The 18,305-nt window shown below is 30.5% G+C and overlaps 3 protein-coding genes and 1 long non-coding RNA gene across 9 annotated transcripts in view; 1 reads left to right on the top strand and 3 right to left on the bottom strand.

Moving 5' to 3' along the window:
• The window catches only part of LOC126905054 (uncharacterized), a 1,357-nt gene extending 754 nt beyond the window's left edge, over positions 1-603 (bottom strand). Inside the window, exon 1 of the mRNA XM_050684448.1 lies at positions 29-603. Within this exon, the coding sequence (XP_050540405.1) occupies positions 29-603 (575 nt within the window). The remainder of the gene's footprint in view (positions 1-28) is intronic.
• A 4,017-nt stretch (positions 604-4,620) lies between these two features.
• Positions 4,621-5,546, top strand: LOC126906099 (uncharacterized). The gene is made up of 2 exons (XM_050686378.1): positions 4,621-4,849; positions 4,912-5,546. Exons 1-2 carry the CDS (start codon positions 4,621-4,623, stop codon positions 5,076-5,078), a joined length of 396 nt encoding a protein of 131 aa, XP_050542335.1. The 3' UTR covers positions 5,079-5,546.
• A 178-nt stretch (positions 5,547-5,724) lies between these two features.
• LOC126906079 (uncharacterized) lies at positions 5,725-11,267 on the bottom strand. 6 transcript variants are annotated; one of them, XM_050686343.1, is made up of 8 exons: positions 9,952-11,267; positions 9,424-9,891; positions 8,326-9,364; positions 7,083-8,242; positions 6,894-7,026; positions 6,546-6,827; positions 5,895-6,480; positions 5,725-5,832 (listed from the first exon to the last, which is right to left on the bottom strand). In XM_050686343.1, the coding sequence occupies exons 3-8, from the start codon at positions 8,783-8,785 to the stop codon at positions 5,799-5,801; spliced, it is 2,655 nt and encodes an 884-aa protein (XP_050542300.1). In that variant the 5' UTR covers positions 8,786-9,364; positions 9,424-9,891; positions 9,952-11,267; the 3' UTR covers positions 5,725-5,798. The 6 variants fall into 6 exon arrangements, with proteins under 6 accessions (XP_050542300.1, XP_050542299.1, XP_050542297.1 ...); XM_050686342.1 differs by having other exon boundaries at positions 8,326-9,891; positions 9,952-10,026; positions 10,116-11,267; XM_050686340.1 differs by having other exon boundaries at positions 8,326-9,891; positions 9,952-10,821; positions 10,914-11,267.
• Positions 11,268-15,331: 4,064 nt separating this feature from the next.
• On the bottom strand, positions 15,332-17,317 carry LOC126906104 (uncharacterized). The gene is made up of 2 exons (XR_007704187.1): positions 17,121-17,317; positions 15,332-15,641 (listed from the first exon to the last, which is right to left on the bottom strand). It is a non-coding gene; the product is annotated as an uncharacterized LOC126906104 (long non-coding RNA).
• Between the last annotated feature and the right edge of the window lie 988 nt (positions 17,318-18,305).

Raw genomic sequence — 18,305 nt, 5'->3', positions numbered from 1 at the left:
ACCCGCCCCGCCGGTTAGAGATCCTAACGCTGATAAAGCGGCAAAAATAGGAATAAGAGGAAGCGCTCCACCGGATTTCGGTACTGGTATTACACGTGGTGTGGGGGAAATGCTACCACAACGAGTTTTTTTGCGTGCAGCGGTCAACGCAATTTTTATTAATTTTGTAATATCTTTGCCAGCTGTCTTTTTATGTTTCTTAATAGCCTTTTTCGCTTCAGAAACTATAGTTTTAAAACCACAACCCATTCCGATTTTACGTTTTGCTTTCATGGCGTTGGTAACTAGGTATGCTGCAGCCCGTTCTTTAAATCCAGAGTCCTTTGATTTAACAATGTCCCAAGCCCCGTGTTCTAATACTTCGTCTGCTTTATGTCTTTCTGCAGTCGAATGATGTTTATCGTAAAAAATGTCGTGAGATTTGCAGAGTTCGTCGAGTTTGTTTACCCCCACGTCGCCCCTTGCTAAACGTTCTTTTAACCGGGTGCCGGGACCACAGTAATTATAACCTTTAAGGTGTAATTCTATAGGTAATTTATTTAAGAGCGTATTGAATAGACCGACACCACTTTTAGACTTGTTGCGACCGTGACGTGACATCATTTGATCAGTTTACTGTCCTGATAAACTATTTATAGTGGAAAACATGAAGTTTATACAGCAAAGTGTTAAACTCCCCGTGATAAACGCAGATACTGAAAATAATGACAATAAACCTCCCCGACACGGCACTTTATTTCCAAACTCTATTAGAGCGATTATTGCGGGACCGTCGGGCTGTGGTAAAACTAATGTTTTATTTTCTTTACTAGTCGCTGAAAACGGTGTAAAATTCAAAAATATTTACATATATTCAAAAACTCTAGACCAGCCAAAATATCAAATGCTTAAGGATATTATAGAAAGTATACCAGGAATGCAAATATTCATGTTTCATGAAAACGACACTATAATTAGCCCTGAGGACGCATTGCCAAATTCAGTTTTTATATTCGACGACGTAATAACCGAATCTCAAGAAATTATAAGAACCTATTTTACTCGAGGCAGACATAATAACATTGACATATTTTATTTAACACAATCGTTTAGCTATGTAGGTAAACAATTGATACGGGATAACGCTAATATGCTTATTCTATTCAAACAAGACGAAACCAATATACGGCATATATATTTTAATAATTGTTCAGGGGACATGACACTTAACCAGTTTCGTGAATTTTGTCATTCATGTTGGAACGATAGTAAATTTAGTTTTGTAGTAATTAGTAAAGATCATCCGCGAAATGAAGGCAGGTATCGTAAATGTTTCGATACTTTCGCAATAATATAATGTCGTGTAATAACGGGATTTTTGTCAGTAATCGATTAACAATGGCCGGAGAATCTAATAACGAAATATTGAGACAATTAGCCGAGGCCAAGCAAAATATTAAACGAAAATTCCAATCATTGCAAAACGATGATGTTACTAATGAAGTTTACATGAAACGTACATTAAAACCCATTATTGAACCTTTAAACGAGTTAACAACACTTCAAAAAGAGAAAACATCGCATATTTCAAATTTTACTAATAAATTTGATAATAATAACGAGTATTTAAAATATGAACAAAACCATGATGGTAACAATTATAAAAACGATGAAAATAATTCTATAGTAACTGAGCTGCATAATCAAAGTTATAATGTTGAAGACACTAATTCTAGTGGATATTCTGAAAACCAAATATTTTCTATGATGGACTCGGTTGAGGCATGGCTAGTTTATCATGACGGGGACAAAGCGTATGCACCGAAAAAACACGGGGATATAATGAAATTTGGTGATAAAATTATTCAGTTTAATTATAAAACAGCTCAGCTGATCATAGAAAATAATAAATATCAATTAACCCCCGGTCTAATACAGTTAATATTTTCAAAACGGCCTAACGCATACGGTAAAAATGACTTGGATGTCTATAGAGACATTCTAGTTCATACTTCTGCGCACTTAACAACGAATAAATTAAAAATTAAGAAAACAAATGGCTACAAGTATAAAGAAGTTATAAGTAAATTGTTTGTCGAGGGCAGAGGTCTTGAGTTGTCATTGAATACATCGAATAACTATAAATATTGGAATAACGCAGACGAGCTCTGCGACCGTCTTAGATTACTATTGGCTTCGCAGGCAGCAGGCAATAATGCACATGGTAATGAAATTATATCAATTTATGAAGAATTATACGAGGCGGGCATAATTAAAAAAATACCAAATGTTTAAAAGACAAATTGCGGAAGAACTACATAGACCTAGACGAATACATTACGATAGACGTAGTGTTGTACTTAAAAGCCGTGACGATTTATTTCAGATCGATTTAGCTGAATTTATACCATATCATAGACAGAATAAAGGCTATAAATATATTTTGTTTGTAATTGATTGTTTTACAAAATATTCATGGGCAGTACCCCTAAAATCAAAAAGAGGAGCTGATATAGTGAAAGCAATAGAACCTATACTTGCAAAACGTAATATCGTTCACGTACAGAGCGATTTGGGTAAAGAATTCTATAACTCAAAATTTTCAACTCTTATGAAAAAATACAACATAAATCATTACTCGACGTATAGCACATTAAAAGCGTCAATTTGTGAGCGATTAATTCGAACCATCAAGACCAAATTATATAGAGAGTTTACCGCTCAAGGATCACACAATTGGATATCTATATTAAACAAAGTTATGCACGAGTACAACAACAGCGTGCATAGAACAATAAAAATGACTCCTACGTATGCCGATAACAATCCTTCGGCAGTGATTATACACAGTACTGTACATAAAACGAAACAAAAAATTAAATTTCGTAGAGGTGATTATGTAAGGGTTAGTTCGAACAAGGTCGTATTTGAAAAAGGCTATTTGAGTAATTGGTCTTTTGAAATATTTACTATAGCAAAGGTATGCAACACTATACCAGTAACATATCTTCTCGAAGACTTTGAAAAAAATCCAATTAGAGGGTGTTTTTATGAACAAGAATTACAAAAAACCAAGTATCCGCATAATTATCTGATTGAAAAAATTGTACGACGTAAAGGAGATAAAGTATTGGTTCGTTGGATGGGTTTTCCTTCAAAACATGATTCATGGATGAATAAAAATGAACTTGAAAAATAAATAATTTTAATATTATTGTAAGATATTAATGTAAAAAAATGTATAATATGCACTATTTATTGTATTTTTTACTCCATATAATAAAGTATTAATGTATATTTAAATATGGATATTTATTTAACCTTAAGGTGACATATCCCCTCTACCTAACTTTAATTAAACTGTGTGTTATTACTTTTTAAAATACAAAAAAAAATCATCCGAGCAGAATAAAATCAGCAAAACTAATAAAATATTTTTAGTTCACTCGTAAACGTTAACAGTAATGGATGTTTTTGGTTCATCATTAGAAAGTAAAAGAATAAAAAAAATATGCATACTAGAGTCTAAATTGGCTGAATTAGAAACAGATATTATAAAAATTACTGAAACGCTTAGTAATTATAAGAAAATAATTGAACAAATAAATGTACAAATACACGGAGTAGAAGTTAAAATTGAAAATTTAAATACTAATTTTAACGCAACAGATTCAACTTCTAAGTTACAATATAGTCATATAGAAGAACAGATTAATAAAATTAAAGGTTTTGTAAAATACGAAGCCTATACTGACTCCAGTGTACGTTAATTCAAAAAATAAAACGCCCTAGAACAAGATCCGTATCCTCAACGTACTAGTTAACAAACTAAATAATGACTACAGCAATAGCAGATTTTGAGTGTATATTGGGATCGAATAACGAGTATCTTATAAAAGAACTATCTGTAGTGGATACTGACACTTATGCTACACAACACTGGATATTTAAACATGCAACTCCAACAGATGAAAAAAGTCGAAATGTTAACGCGTGGTTGAAAAAGCATAGACATTCAATGCAACCTCAGTACGGAGACGTAGAAATTGAAGAACTACCGAGAATTTTAAACTCGTTAAAATTTACAGACATATTTGTAAAAGGGTTACAAAAAAGAGACATATTACAACAGTATATGCCACACGTAAATGTCATTAACATGGAAGATATTGGCTGTCCTCGTATAACACAACTGGCAACAAATAGTTCTTATCCATCATGTTCATTTCATATGAATTTAAATCCAACTTATTGTAGTTTTTATAAAATGTTTATGTTAAGACATTGGTATATTAATAATTCTTAGTACTTAAAATATTGTTATATTTCACTATAATTAAATAATGTATAATATTTTTAAAATAAAACTTATAAGTAACATATAACATGTTTGTTGTTTATTTACCTAAAAATTCATGTATAATTAATTTGAGCAGTATTATTGTGTTGAAAAAAAAAAAAAAAAGGGATAGAGTAAAGACTAATAGTACCACTATGCGCATAAGGGTATAAGAATATACACAGGTATAGTAATGACGAGTCATTAACGTTAGTTTTTCATATAAATACCCTATACTCGGCTCTAAAAATTTAATATTTTCAATTGTATTAATTGCGCTTGTACGTTGAAACACCTCAAACATGCAAATCAAGTCAATTTTTGTTTGTAAGTGTGTTGTTGCTGAAGCTGAAAATTTTGCTGAAGCAGACGAACGAGAGCTATTCATTGAACAATTTGGTCAGATACAACCGCGAATCCATGATGACGGGTATTACTATGACCCATTGGATGAAGAATATTTGCAGGCAGAAGATGAGTATAAGGAAGAAGAAGAAGAAGAAATTGAAGATAGTATTGAGGATTCTGATGGTATGTATGTCAATATTTAACTTTATAAACAAACTTCTTAACAATGCTGTTTTTATTTTTAGATGATGATTTATCATCAGATCCTGAACGGATCTATTCTGATCGTAACCTCGAACTCATGCCATGCAGTTGGTCAACGATGACTCCATTTAGAGACGCTTTTTCACTACAATCATGGGAGTTGGAATTAACAGAATTGCTTCAGAATGATTCTGACAGATTTGTTTGACGACTGTACAATGACGTCTATAATATAACGTTGAATCGTGAACTAGCGAGTAGCGTACCCGTGTTGTATTATAGACGTCATTTGTTTAGGTCAATATCAAATTTGTTGGGTCGGCTTGAAGAACCCAACCGTTTGGGAGATTTGGTCCGTGCAAATTTTTTTTTTGCTACACCTATGAGGAGGTTAAACTCTCAATGAATAGGTGGAGTAGAAATTTTGTATGGGCCAACTATAAAAAGGTCAACATCCGAATGGCAATGGACGGAAGAGCGGTGTCCACTCACATTTTTGTTTGCAACACAACTAATAGTCAATGTGCTGAAATGATGGAGTTAATGGACCGTCCTATTGAAATCGTTACATCGCATAAAGAAATATTCAGACATGAAACCACTTTGATTGAATTATGTAACTTTAAAAGATGTGCACACTGCCTTAAACGGTTAAATATTTGGTTAAATTTTAATGACGTGCAAAATATCATACGACGTTTTGTCAAACCTATCGATAATATCGACGATAATTACTATGTAATAATGTTGTTTGATTATCTATGTTCATTAAATGAATAATATAAATATTTATATTTTAACCAAGGTTAATTTTTATTATTTAATATAATTTCAACAATTAAATTTTTGTACATAATAATAATAATATTGTTTACTAATAAATTTTTGTAATCTATTTATTATTTTTACATTAGTTTATAAGATGTATCTACAAATCATAAGTTTCAATGGTGTCTTCATTCCTAAAAAATAACCCTATTTAATATATATTTAATAATTATTAGCATAATTATGGTATACGTACTCTAGTTTATAATGACCGTAAGCGTAGGTAGTAATACGGTCTTCTGATATAAACCGCTTATCATCAAAACGGTTTAATGTCATTTTCATAGTCTTAATGGTGTATATTCGGTGTTGAAATGATCTGATTGACACATTTTCTCTGTACGGTATATAAGTCGGGTACTTTACAACAGGGCAATAAGGGTTCACAGCTCTCTCATGAATGTTGTTTGCAACCATCGTGCCATATGTAGCCGCTGATGCATGAGCTTCGCTTACTGCAGGCTCCTCTTCAGCATATAAACACCGTTTCAGGTCCTCGACTGTAAGATGATTTTTCACAACGTGACCATGTATCCCTTTCGCCTTAATTTTTTCTTTACCCTCCAAGTCAAAACCATAACATTTTGGTCTGAGACTAATAAACTCCAATATAGATTTCCCCGGCGCTTCGTCACTCCACAAACCAGGCACCTTTTTGTTTGCGTTTGAATAACACGGGTGACTGCTCGGCAAACCTGAAGTGTCAAGTCTAGCCAATAGATCAGGATTTTTCTTTGCCACCGCGTAAAAGTCATCACCCACGATAAAGTACACTAATGAATCTAAACAATAAAATCAAAAAATAAAATCATTAAATTTTTTCAATAAAAAATATTAATTAATCTACCTGTGTCACCGTATAACAGTCGAGCACGGTCTTTGAAATATTTCTTCATTACGTTATAATGGAAATCGTATACGAGAGTTTTACTAATTTCTAAAATTGCGAAACCTACGTATACTGGTTTACAAAAATTGATAATTTTCTTTTCCAATACAAACGCTGATAAATTTTCACTGTACGTTGTACAATGTTTGAAATTATGCTTTCTAATTAATTTAGGCGCTCGTTTAGGATTATTGACCAATTCCATTTGCGTTCTAAATTGTACACGTTCCATCATTTTACCTGTTAACAAACGAAATCGCATTAAAATTATGTTTATATATATTTTTATTTAATTTTAAAACTTACCAAAAACAGCGTTGTTCATTAATTTAAAAAAGTCTTTTTCAAAATCATTTTTGGCTTTCTGTCTCATCTCCGTGTTGAGTTGTATATATTTTGATAGCCAGGCCGACTGCTTAAATTGTAACACCTTATGCACCTGTAATTTAATGACATGTTATTATTATATTTTTAAAATATAATTTTATGAATTACCTTTTCTACTTTTAATCCGTTTGCCATAGCCTGTTTTAAATTTAAATAGTGTATAACGTAGTTTTCTTTCCGATCGAAAGTAGACAACAGTTTTTTGACCCGTGAATTAGGCGGACATTTTCGTTCAGGTAGAAACGGCATTTCGTTGTGGGCATCATGTAACTCTTTCGGGTACGACACCGTCACTTCAAGGGCCATTCCTATAGGAGAATCCGCAGGTAACTCTTCCACAGTCTTTAAAATTTTCGTTTCGTCGTCCACGTCCAACCACTTAAAGTCACCACATGGCATATGTTGAGACATACTCCAACCATACAAATTATTGACATCCAAATATATAATTTCAGATTTTTGTTGTTTGATATCATAATGAGGCGTCTTTTCATTGTTGGCTGTGGCATGTTTCAACACCGAAGTTGTCATTCCTCCCCGTATTCCTCTCTCAATAAAAAGTTGCTGTTCATAATCACTCATGAGATCTAGTGAAACGCCCGTATGCAGCAACATAGCGTCAAAAGACAGACCGGGACTCGTAAAATAATATGCCGGTTCCAATTTATATTTTAGTAGACATAACTTGCGAAAATTCGTAAAAACATCCGCAAGTATTGTTACGTCAGTTTTCAGGTACAGATCAGAGTACTCACCGAGCGTTTTACAATTGAAATGTTGCCAGACGTTTTGTGCGTGTTTGTATTCGGCATCATCAATATGCGTTTCTGACAGATCGTTATAAAAATCGGCTTTTGACGGCAATTGTTTTTCTTCGAGTACATCCCAGCTTGAGGTGTATGAATACGGGTACACGCCTTTACGGGTCACTAAATCAATGTCACCGTCCGATGAAAACGCTTTTGCGGTTTCTTGGAATAATTTTATGTCGGCGGCGCGCAAATTTTCAGCGAGAGCCGCTAAACTAGTACCCATAAAACGAAATGTATCGACGAACCTCAGCGAAAATTTGTTTGAAACAAATTTTGTAAAAGAAATATATTTTTCTTCTGTAGCGGGTATTACACTTATTCTACTAGTATCTCTTCCAAGGGATTTAACTAAAAAGTGTCCGTCGTACGAGCTAAGATTATGGAAATATACGTTTACAAACTTGGGTGTTGTTAATTTTAAATTGCAACTGTTGCAAAGCGTTTTTCTAAAACTACCTGAAACGAATATAAATATATACTTAAATTTTTCTTTTTATATTAATTATTATACATTTATCATAGTTATGTGTATGATTTACCTGTCAAATGATCATGGTCTGCTACTTTATGATTTTTCTCTGTAAAACTACCTTTACACAAGTCACAGCAGGTTTTCTTTATATGTTCTTCAGTTTCTTCATGTGTCATACAAATATCAACGTTCGTCTTGAGTAACTCTTCAATTTTCAACGCTACTTCAGTTACGTCATCCATGAAACGATTGACTACTTCCTCCGGCTCGCTGCTTTTATTTCCTCTGTATATTTTGGGCGTCGTTTGAATATTATACTGTTGCAATAATTCTATGGGTACACTGTCGGCTGCTTTTACTATGTATCCATAGCTCATTGCAACATGTTCATGAACAAAATTTGTGTTGCCTTTCGTATCTTTGTTGGACTTGACCAGCAGGCTTTCAAAATCAGCATAAATTGCAAATGGATGTTCCTGTGTTTTGCCCCATGACTCGAACTTTAATTTAGTGCCCTCTTCAGGCATTATAGGTAAGAACGGTTTGTTTTCGCCACAAATTTTTTTATGTTCTTCTAGCGCCTCAACTCCGCGTAGTTTATACTTTTTAGGTACATTATTAAAGCCCGTGAAACACCGTTTACAAAATATCCTTTTTGCTGTATTCTTTGTTATTTGTGATTGTACCAATCGACCAAAATCGGTAATATAAGTGTAATGGCTGTCACCCGCGGTGTTTGACACAATTAACAAATCGATATGGTCTCTACGTTCTTCAGCGCATACTTTCAGCGGATAAACTAAATATTCGGGTTTATTATGTAAATCTTTCAATTTTAGTCCGTAAACATTGACTGAAGTATGCGGATTATTTTTTTCGAAAATTTTTATGTCTGAAATCGGTGTTGGGAATGATAAACCGGAGAAATTATAAGAGTTTTCTATAGACTTATAGTTTTGTTCTACTATATGTCTTTTACCCTCCGTAACTTTTTTCGCCAATATAGCTCATTTGAAACATTGTTGATCTATATTTTGTGGGTTTATTACAGCTTTTTTCATTTTAATGTCATGCGGCAAATCAATGTATGAACTCCCGCCTAAAGGCTGATATTTGTATACACCCAGCAAAATACCGTCTATATTAGAAAACGAAAAATTACTACCTTTACCAGCATAGTTTTCCTGTTCTTCTAATAATTTTGTGTAAGAAATATCCACAGCACGATCGATATCGTCCTCATTAATTAACTCGGCTGCCGACGTTTTAAATGAACGATTTTCGTACTTGGTTTCATTATTTGGTACAATATAAGTCGCCTCAAGTTTTAAGTTGAATTTTATCGCACCCATTTCTTTAAGACAGTCGCGTAATTTTTCGACTAAATCGCCTCTTGTTGCCGACAAAAACGCTTGATATCCGACTACATTTTCAATATTCTTTTTGTAAAACCATAAAATTTGACTATTTAATGATTCACCCGTTTTATGAAAACCGCTCGTCGTAATGTCTTGTAATCGTTTCACCTTTACCCGTTTGCATTTAATCGTATTGTCGCTGTTACATTGTTTGCGACGTTTAGGACTAATTACACTGGGGCCCGCCTGCATTCTCTCCGTAACATTTACATTTTCTAAAAACAATATATTTATTTTAGTATATAAATTTTTAATAATATATTTTCTTTGCTTACCACTCGTTGACATAGCCCTCGAATCAGCATGATTTCCAATAGCTATATTATAATCCACACCATACTTTACGAGATCTAAAATATTACACTTATATTAACACTCTACTAAAATATTTTCTCTTTTCATATTAGTATTTTACTAAATAATCAATTGTAATACTCACGGTGAATTGTTATAACATGACGCGAGAGTGCCCATTTGTCCGAAAAAGTAGATGGACATAAATAACACTTAAATCGTATACCATCATGACTCTTTTGATGACGTACCAGTCCATGTTTGAATGCAAACACTTTTTCACACTTGTCGCAAGAAAACATTTTTAAGACGTTTAACTGTCACAGCACTATTAATTTTACTCGAGTAATAATCCGTATTTTAGGCGACAATATTCATTAAATGTAATAAAATCAATTATAAACTCGGCGAATCACAAAACATATATCCCCGTAAACTAACCTTTTCTTTCACCACTTAAACATTTTTAACTTATAATTACTTATTAATTAGAATTTATTAAGTAATTTCTAAAAATTATTCATTTTTTCATAGCCCCTCTTCTTATGTACCCCCCATACTTGTGATATCTACTGTCATGAGAGAGTACTCTACTCTTAACCTTTCATGGGAAGGGGGCCCTATGCCGTTCATCATATCCCCCCGGCCGTTTACACCGCCCGTCCACCTAGGACAGGGTAAACCCACATCATGTGAGTGGGTGAGGGGACTATGCCTTTCACCATATCCCCCTCCCGGTTGTTTACACCGCCCGTCCACCTAGGACAGGGTAAACCCACATCATGTGGGTGGGTGAGGGGACTATGCCTTTCACCATATCCCCCTCCCGGTTGTTTACACCGCCCGTCCACCTAGGACAGGGTAAACCCACATCATGTGGGTGGGTGAGGGGACTATGCCTTTCACCATATACCCCTCCCGGTTGTTTACACCGCCCGTCCACCTAGGACAGGGTAAACCCACATCATGTGGGTGGGTGAGGGGACTATGCCTTTCACCATATACCAACAGCCGTTTACACCGCCCGTCCACCTAGGACAGGGTAAACCCACAAAATGTGGGTTAGGGGGGGTCCCAGCTCAGACTTTACACTTCTACTAGTATTTATTCATATATTATATTTTAAAATCAAAGAACTACTAATTAGGATGTAATCAAAGAAATAAGAGTTGATGTTGCTTTTGGAATAATCCACCAATTTCTCTAAATGAAACACTATCTATAGATTTGCATCGAAGCGTTTCTTATGATAGTGATTTTAATTACTGTCAAATATCATCTATACTTGTCCCATCTATGTCTCGACCTCTTTTTTTAAATTTAATCTCAAAAAATTCGTTAATGAAATAAAGTAGATCAAAATAATTATTTTTGAAAAATGTAACATTATATATTTTATTGGCATTTATATATGATATCATAAATATGATACAAAAGTTTGTTCAGTTTAAAGACTTTATCAGTGTTTTGATTTATATTAACTCTAGTAGATTTTATTTTTATTTCAACATGTCGCTATAATTATTAACATTTAAGAATAGATGTAACAATTAATTTCGTATCCAGATGTTTTAAAATGTTTAAATCAGTGATAAATATTTACTTGAAATTTAAATTCTTAATTATTTTTGAAATAAGATCTTAATATAAAAAAAAACCAGCACAGGGGGGTCGCGGCACAGTGGTGACGTGGTATAGTTATAATTATATCTGACAGTGATTAAAATCACTATCAAAAAAAAAAACGCTTCGATGCAAATCTTTAGATAGTGTTTAATTTTAAAAAATTGGTGGATTATTCCAAAAGCTACATGATCTGCTAGTTCCTTATTAATATCCTAATTAAGATAAGGTATGCCGAATGAAAAAGGGATTATTAAAAAATATTATTTCTCATAAAAAAATTGTGTTGATCCACACACTTTTTCAATAAGTTATAGCATTTTAAAGTAAAAAATATAAAATCGAGAATTTTCACACAATAATAACATTCGGTAGCCATTTTCACCGTGAAGATAATTATATAATTATAATTATTAGCTTTAATTTAAGATATATATAAAAGTGTCAGTATTTCCGGAACACTTTCAAAAATTAAGTTGAAAAAATTACATTTTTGTGAAAAAGTTGTCATTTTAAATTCCCCCCTGTGGGTAGGTAAAGGGTCAGATATATAAAAAAAATATACCAAATAAAAGGTAAAGACATTAGGCGGGAGATTATCGTTTCCGCCAAACCGATAGTTTATACCTGTCTACAAATAAAGGCTTGAGAACCACTGGTTAAAATATTTGCCAAAATAACCCGATAATAATTATCTACTTTTTCCTATTCTATTATTGTTAGTTAGATAGTAGTGTATTGATCGGTATATCGATAAATATTTTGCCATCCGTTCTTTTTTATTTTACTTTTTTAATTAAATTGTCATTTGAATATATCAGAAGTAAGCGGGGCCAATAAATGATTTTATTAAATAATTTTAAGTTTCGTTTTGCACATAAAGCAATACAAACGGGTTACATACGTTGGCGTTGTTTTGTAAAAGAATGCAAAGGTACCATTCACGTAAATGAGCTTGATGAAATTATTGATCAAACAGATATTTTTTAAATTTTTAGTTAAATTGATTAAAGCTGACCTTATTTTAAATTAGTTTTAATATGTCTTATAGAACATACATGTAATGGCCCTTGTTCTGATCCCATAATTAAGAGACAAAAATTAGCAGGCGCCTGTAAACGCAAAGCTATAGACGATATTTTCCAAAGACCGCAAAAAATAATTTTAATTAATATATTTTTAAAAATTTTAATAGAAAACGTTCAATCTTAAAATTACATTAAAACATATAGTTCTAATAACGTAATCTCAATAAGCGTACGGAATAAAATTGAAATCCGTTTCAATATAATAAAAGAGGCAATTGATAAGTTTAATAAATTAGCAGACTTGAATTTATGAAATTAGTTTCCAACAACTACCGAAAAATGTATAGTTCATAGATTTATTTTTTATTATATTATTACACATATTAGATATTTTTTAAGCACATAATTAATATTTGAATTTTATTTCAATGTTTTGATGACNTTGAATTTTATTTCAACGTTTTGATGATTATATTTTCTTATAAACTATACTTTTATTATTTTTTACAAAAATATATATACATTCTTAAGACAGTTATCTATTATAATTTATTTACCTTTGGTAAAACGCCATATTTTGTTTATAAAAGTGTACTTATGTGATAAAATAAGTAATTATCCAAAACGATGTGACTGTATTTAGAGAGTGGTTAAGGAGGGCAAATGTCAATTGATGGCGATGGGAAAAAAATATTGTAAAAAATTACTTTATTTTACACATTAATATTAATACCCCACGCAAAAATCATAAATACAGACCTGAACGTAACATTGAATTCTATAACTAATAAATGCCGAAAATTTTGGTACGGGAAGCTGCCTACCATGGATAAAGCTAAATGGTTCTCAAATTTTTTATTAGATAGACAGGTAGAAGATCAGTTTGGCGGAAACGAAAAAACGACCTTATTCAGATTTGGCGGAAACGATGCTTGGCGGAAACGATGAACCATTAAGCATTTATAACAAAAAAAGGGTATTGATTTGTTCATTTTTGAAAAATTTATGGCAATTTTAAGTAAAAAAAATTTCGAAAATTAGCGATTTTTAAATTTGAAAGTTTCCCCCATTTACGGGGAACGAGGGAAATTTATTCAATTTTTGAGGGTTATATCTTTGACTAGATACGATTTTTGATCTTTTAACGTATCGTGGAAAGAAATCCGTTCAGTGAGAGATGAGAAAAAGTGGTAACTGACACAAAAAAAAAACACATCATAGTAAAACCAATTCCTTCTCAGCTTCGCATCGAAGCTAAAAAAATGAATAAACTAAACCAAACCGTTTTCTAATCTTGTGTTATTAGCAATACAACTCTTTATGACTATTTTGTATATAAGTATCTTAAATACAATAATTTAGCTTTTATGGCGTTATATAATGTCGGTTATTATACAATATCGTACATTTTAATTTATCGATTTATTAGGAATGACAGGAAAATTGATTACAATCATACCATAAGACATTTGTGATTTATGGTTTAACCATTATGTTTTTAAATAAAAATGTACGAACTATGATAAAATAATTTTTGGAAATTATTAATAAACTTTAAGTATTGCTGAACATCTCATTAGTCGTAGGTTAATTATTTTTTTATCATTATTTATATAACTATTATATACTATTGTATTGTAGTTTATTATTCTTTGTAAATATCTAATTTAGTATAGTTTTTCAATTCCGAAAATAAAAAAAATGTAAAAAAAGTATAAATGTTTTCATACGTTTTTTTAATACATAATAATTAAATTTATGATACATATTTTCAGGGGACATTTTTATTTTGATTTATATTTTTAACCCAAGAATGATATACTGGTTATTTTTGTTACTTAAAACGAAATATATTTTGTATTTATTATGTCATTAGATTAATTTTTAATCTAGCTTTTAGGAATAATTGTTTAATAGCTACAAAAAAAAAAAAATAATAAATTGTAAAAACTATGAATCTTTTTAAGAGATGATTTATTTTATTGTTTACTCACTTTAAACGATAATTTTATAAATAATTTTGTAAAAAAAAAAAAATTTCATTTTAAAAATTATTAGTCTTTTAAACGAATGATTTTTTTTTTTCATTAGACTTTAAAAAATTTTTTTATCCAATGTTTTATCATTATTTGTACAACTATTGTAAACATCTTTTATAAGATAGTTTTTCAACTCTGAAAATTAAAATTTTTGCAAAAATTATAGTTGTTTTCCTTAGTCGTTATTAAATTTATGATCAGAAGAAATAAACAACATTTTTTGTCATACATATTTTAAGCAAAAATGTTTATTTTGACAAAACCATATTAATGATATTAGTAATATGTATAACGTGTCCAAATAGTGCGGCCGCACAAGTTGTATAAATTTATACACAGATAAAGACAATCGTGATAATACGAAACAGTAAAAATATATTTTATTTAGCAAATTTACACTTCAGATAAGGTATAGTTTACACAATGGTGAAGATACACAACATTTAAAGCGCAAACCAGTTAGGTATACGTCGGAAACGGAACCGAACGCATTATCAGTCATACATATTCGGTGGCGGCCTTGTCACGGTTTCAAGGGCGGGGGGTCACCGATGACAACAGTTTGTCATATTAATAGGTGGGGGCGGCTGATAATGAGAGAGTGGTTGGCGGGCGCAGGGCGGTGCTGTGTCATATTTAATACTATTTATTTGAAATAATAACTCACAAAATAAAACTCATTAAATGAATTTATTTATATAATATAATAAGTTTATTATTTTTGTATTTATACATAATAAAATAACTGAAAATTGAATTTAAAAAAAAAAAAATTGTAACGTAAATTTGTTTTATTATTTATAAGAAAATTATTATCTGTACATCTGTTGTAGAATAAACAATTAGTAGGTTGAAACGCGCGATTGCGGTTTATTTTTGGTTCAGTCACGTCCTGTGGATTAGACTAAGTCAGAGTCAATGCACATTACAGCACTGTATAAAAAACTCGGGTGTTACAACTTCCATTGGCACTAACACATACTAAAATATTTAAAAATGTGAATGAGATCAGTGTAAATGTTTACTCTAAAAAACCTGTTATTGATAAGGGAGGTGGCGGAACCTCAATGAGGTAAAATAAAATAAATAAACGACAAAGATTTATGTGTGAATAACAATAGATTTACTATTAAATATCAAAGTACAGTTGAAAAAATTTGCACAGAGTATAATAATATGTTATTTGGCTGTTAATAATAGATGAAAAATATTGTACCCAAAAAATATATATTAATAATATATAATGTATACAGAGTGATCAAAATCTGGTAAGACACTCATTTTCTCAGAAAATATTGAGAATTTTAAATTTTATTATAGAGAAAAAATATCAAGTTCAAAAAACTCTACCATAATATGTAGTCAAACCGTTATTTTTTTCGTTCTTTCAAGGATAAAAACCCTTATTTATAATTTTCTTAAATTGGAATCCTTATTTTTAAATTTGTAACATGATAGAAAAAAAATTACGAACAATTTTGTTCTTATAATTTTTTTATCCTATTAACCGTTCGTCAGCGTTAACAGCTTGTTAAATTTAAGTGATCTTTGGCCAAATTTCTATTGTCATTTTACTGTATTAAATACAGAAATCATTATTTTTGTTTGCTGTTGTATAAACCAAAATTTATTGATCAAGTTATAAGAGGTAAATTAGTTATAAAAATTTACTACGCACTAAATGAGTGATAACAATAATAGATTCAAATCGGTTTTCAATGTATTATTAATAGCTGTGTTTATGGTTTTGTATGATTAAAGGATCTAACAAAAATACCGGTTGCCACCAATATTATGAAACGTAATAAATGACAACACTTTTCCTGGAAGTCAAAATCTTTGAACAATTATAAAACGTAAACGGTTGTTTGGATAAAAAAAATTATAAGAACAAAATTGTTTGTAATTTTTTTCTATCATATTATCAAATCAAAAATAGTGGTTCCCGTTTAAAAAAATTATTAATAAACATTTTTATCCCTGTAGGGATAAAAAAAATTTTATTTAACTTTGTATTACTGTGGAGTTTTATAAATTTAATAATTTTTCTTTTTACAAAAATTTTAAATTCTCAATATTTTCTGAGAAAATAAGTGTCTTACCAGATTTCGATCATTCTGTATATTAGGGTGACCCTTAGCTACATGAGAGGTTTTTTTTTTTAATATTTGTAAATTCCACCCCCTAGAATTATTCAATAAAATGAAAAAATAAATTATACAAAATTTGGAGACGATTGGTTAACTCTAAGTCGTGCCCCAAGGAGGTTAAAAATAACTCACCAAGGGTTATTTTTATACATCGTTTTTTTGTCTATCTCAATAACTTTAGCTTTTGCGAAAAAGTTTATTTGGATTTTTTTGTAGGTATAATTTTTCTATAAAAAGTATATGTACAAAAATTTTCGAAAAGTATTTATTTAGCCCTAAAAAAATAAAAACGTATATGTTCTATTCTTACCGTTAAAATTATTGATTTTTTATTGTAAAAACAAAAAAAAATTTATTTAACCGTTGTTAAAAATTTAATTTTCTATACATTTTTAGTTCGACATTTTTTGTATTATTTATTATTCAAAACCTACAATTTTTTTAATTTTAATTAAAAAAAAGACATATCAGATTAAAATCAATACCGTCTTAGCTTCATATTGAAGCTAAAATAATGTTAACTTACAAATTTAATATATATTTTAAATAATTTATCTTTTTTAAAATTCTTGGCATAAAGTGTTTTTATTGCAATTAGGAAAACAACACCAGTATTCTGTAACAATCTTTTATAGGTATTATTTTTATGCTTCGTCTTTTGTTAAAATATTATTATACTCTTCTATGAGTTTCACGTCCCTCTCTGCCAAATCATTTATAACTTTTAAATTATTTACTATTATTTTTAATCTGGTTCATAATAAATTATATTTTTAATAAATTGTAAATTAAATTTGGCGCTAATGCAGCATTTGGTACACTAAACCATTGTTTAACATATAAACTTAATAATGAACGAATATTATTTAACTCTTTGATTAAAAATTCAAATTGGCCCCGAAACAAAAAAATTTTCAAACAATAAATGGCCTTGGCCATCCAACGAGCATGATAGATTGGGCCAGGAATTTAAAAATAAATTCCATTCAAAGGTGTTGCACCAAAAAATATTATGGCCATTCTAAAAATTCCGGGCGTGAAACTCTTNAAGGTGTTGCACCAAAAAATATTATGGCCATTCTAAAAATTCCGGGCGTGAAACTCTTCTATATAATAATGTTTTAACAAAAGATAAAGCATAAAAAAAAAACCTGTTACAGATTGTTACATAATACCGGCGTTGTTTTCCTAATTGCAATAAAAGCACTTTATGCCAAGAATTTTAAAAAAGATAAATTATTTAAAATATATAGTAAATTTTTTTAGTACGTTTTTTCTTATAAATAGTTTCTGATTGTACATAAATTTGTAAGCTAACATTATTTTAGCTTCAATATGAAAACTAAGACGGTATTAATTTTAGTCTGATATGTTTTTTTTTAATTAAAATTTAAAATATTGTAGGTTTTGAATAGTAAATCATAACTTTTCAATCATTTTTGTATATATATTTTTTATAGAAAAATTGTATACCTACAAAAATGTCCAAATAAAC

The sequence above is a fragment of the Daktulosphaira vitifoliae genome, unplaced genomic scaffold (genome assembly GCF_025091365.1).
Source record: "Daktulosphaira vitifoliae isolate Bord-2020 unplaced genomic scaffold, ASM2509136v1 Scaffold_4, whole genome shotgun sequence".
NCBI lineage: Eukaryota > Metazoa > Arthropoda > Insecta > Hemiptera > Phylloxeridae > Daktulosphaira > Daktulosphaira vitifoliae.
The sequence above is the reverse complement of the archived record's forward strand: the minus strand, read 5'-3'. Positions and strand labels throughout refer to the sequence as shown.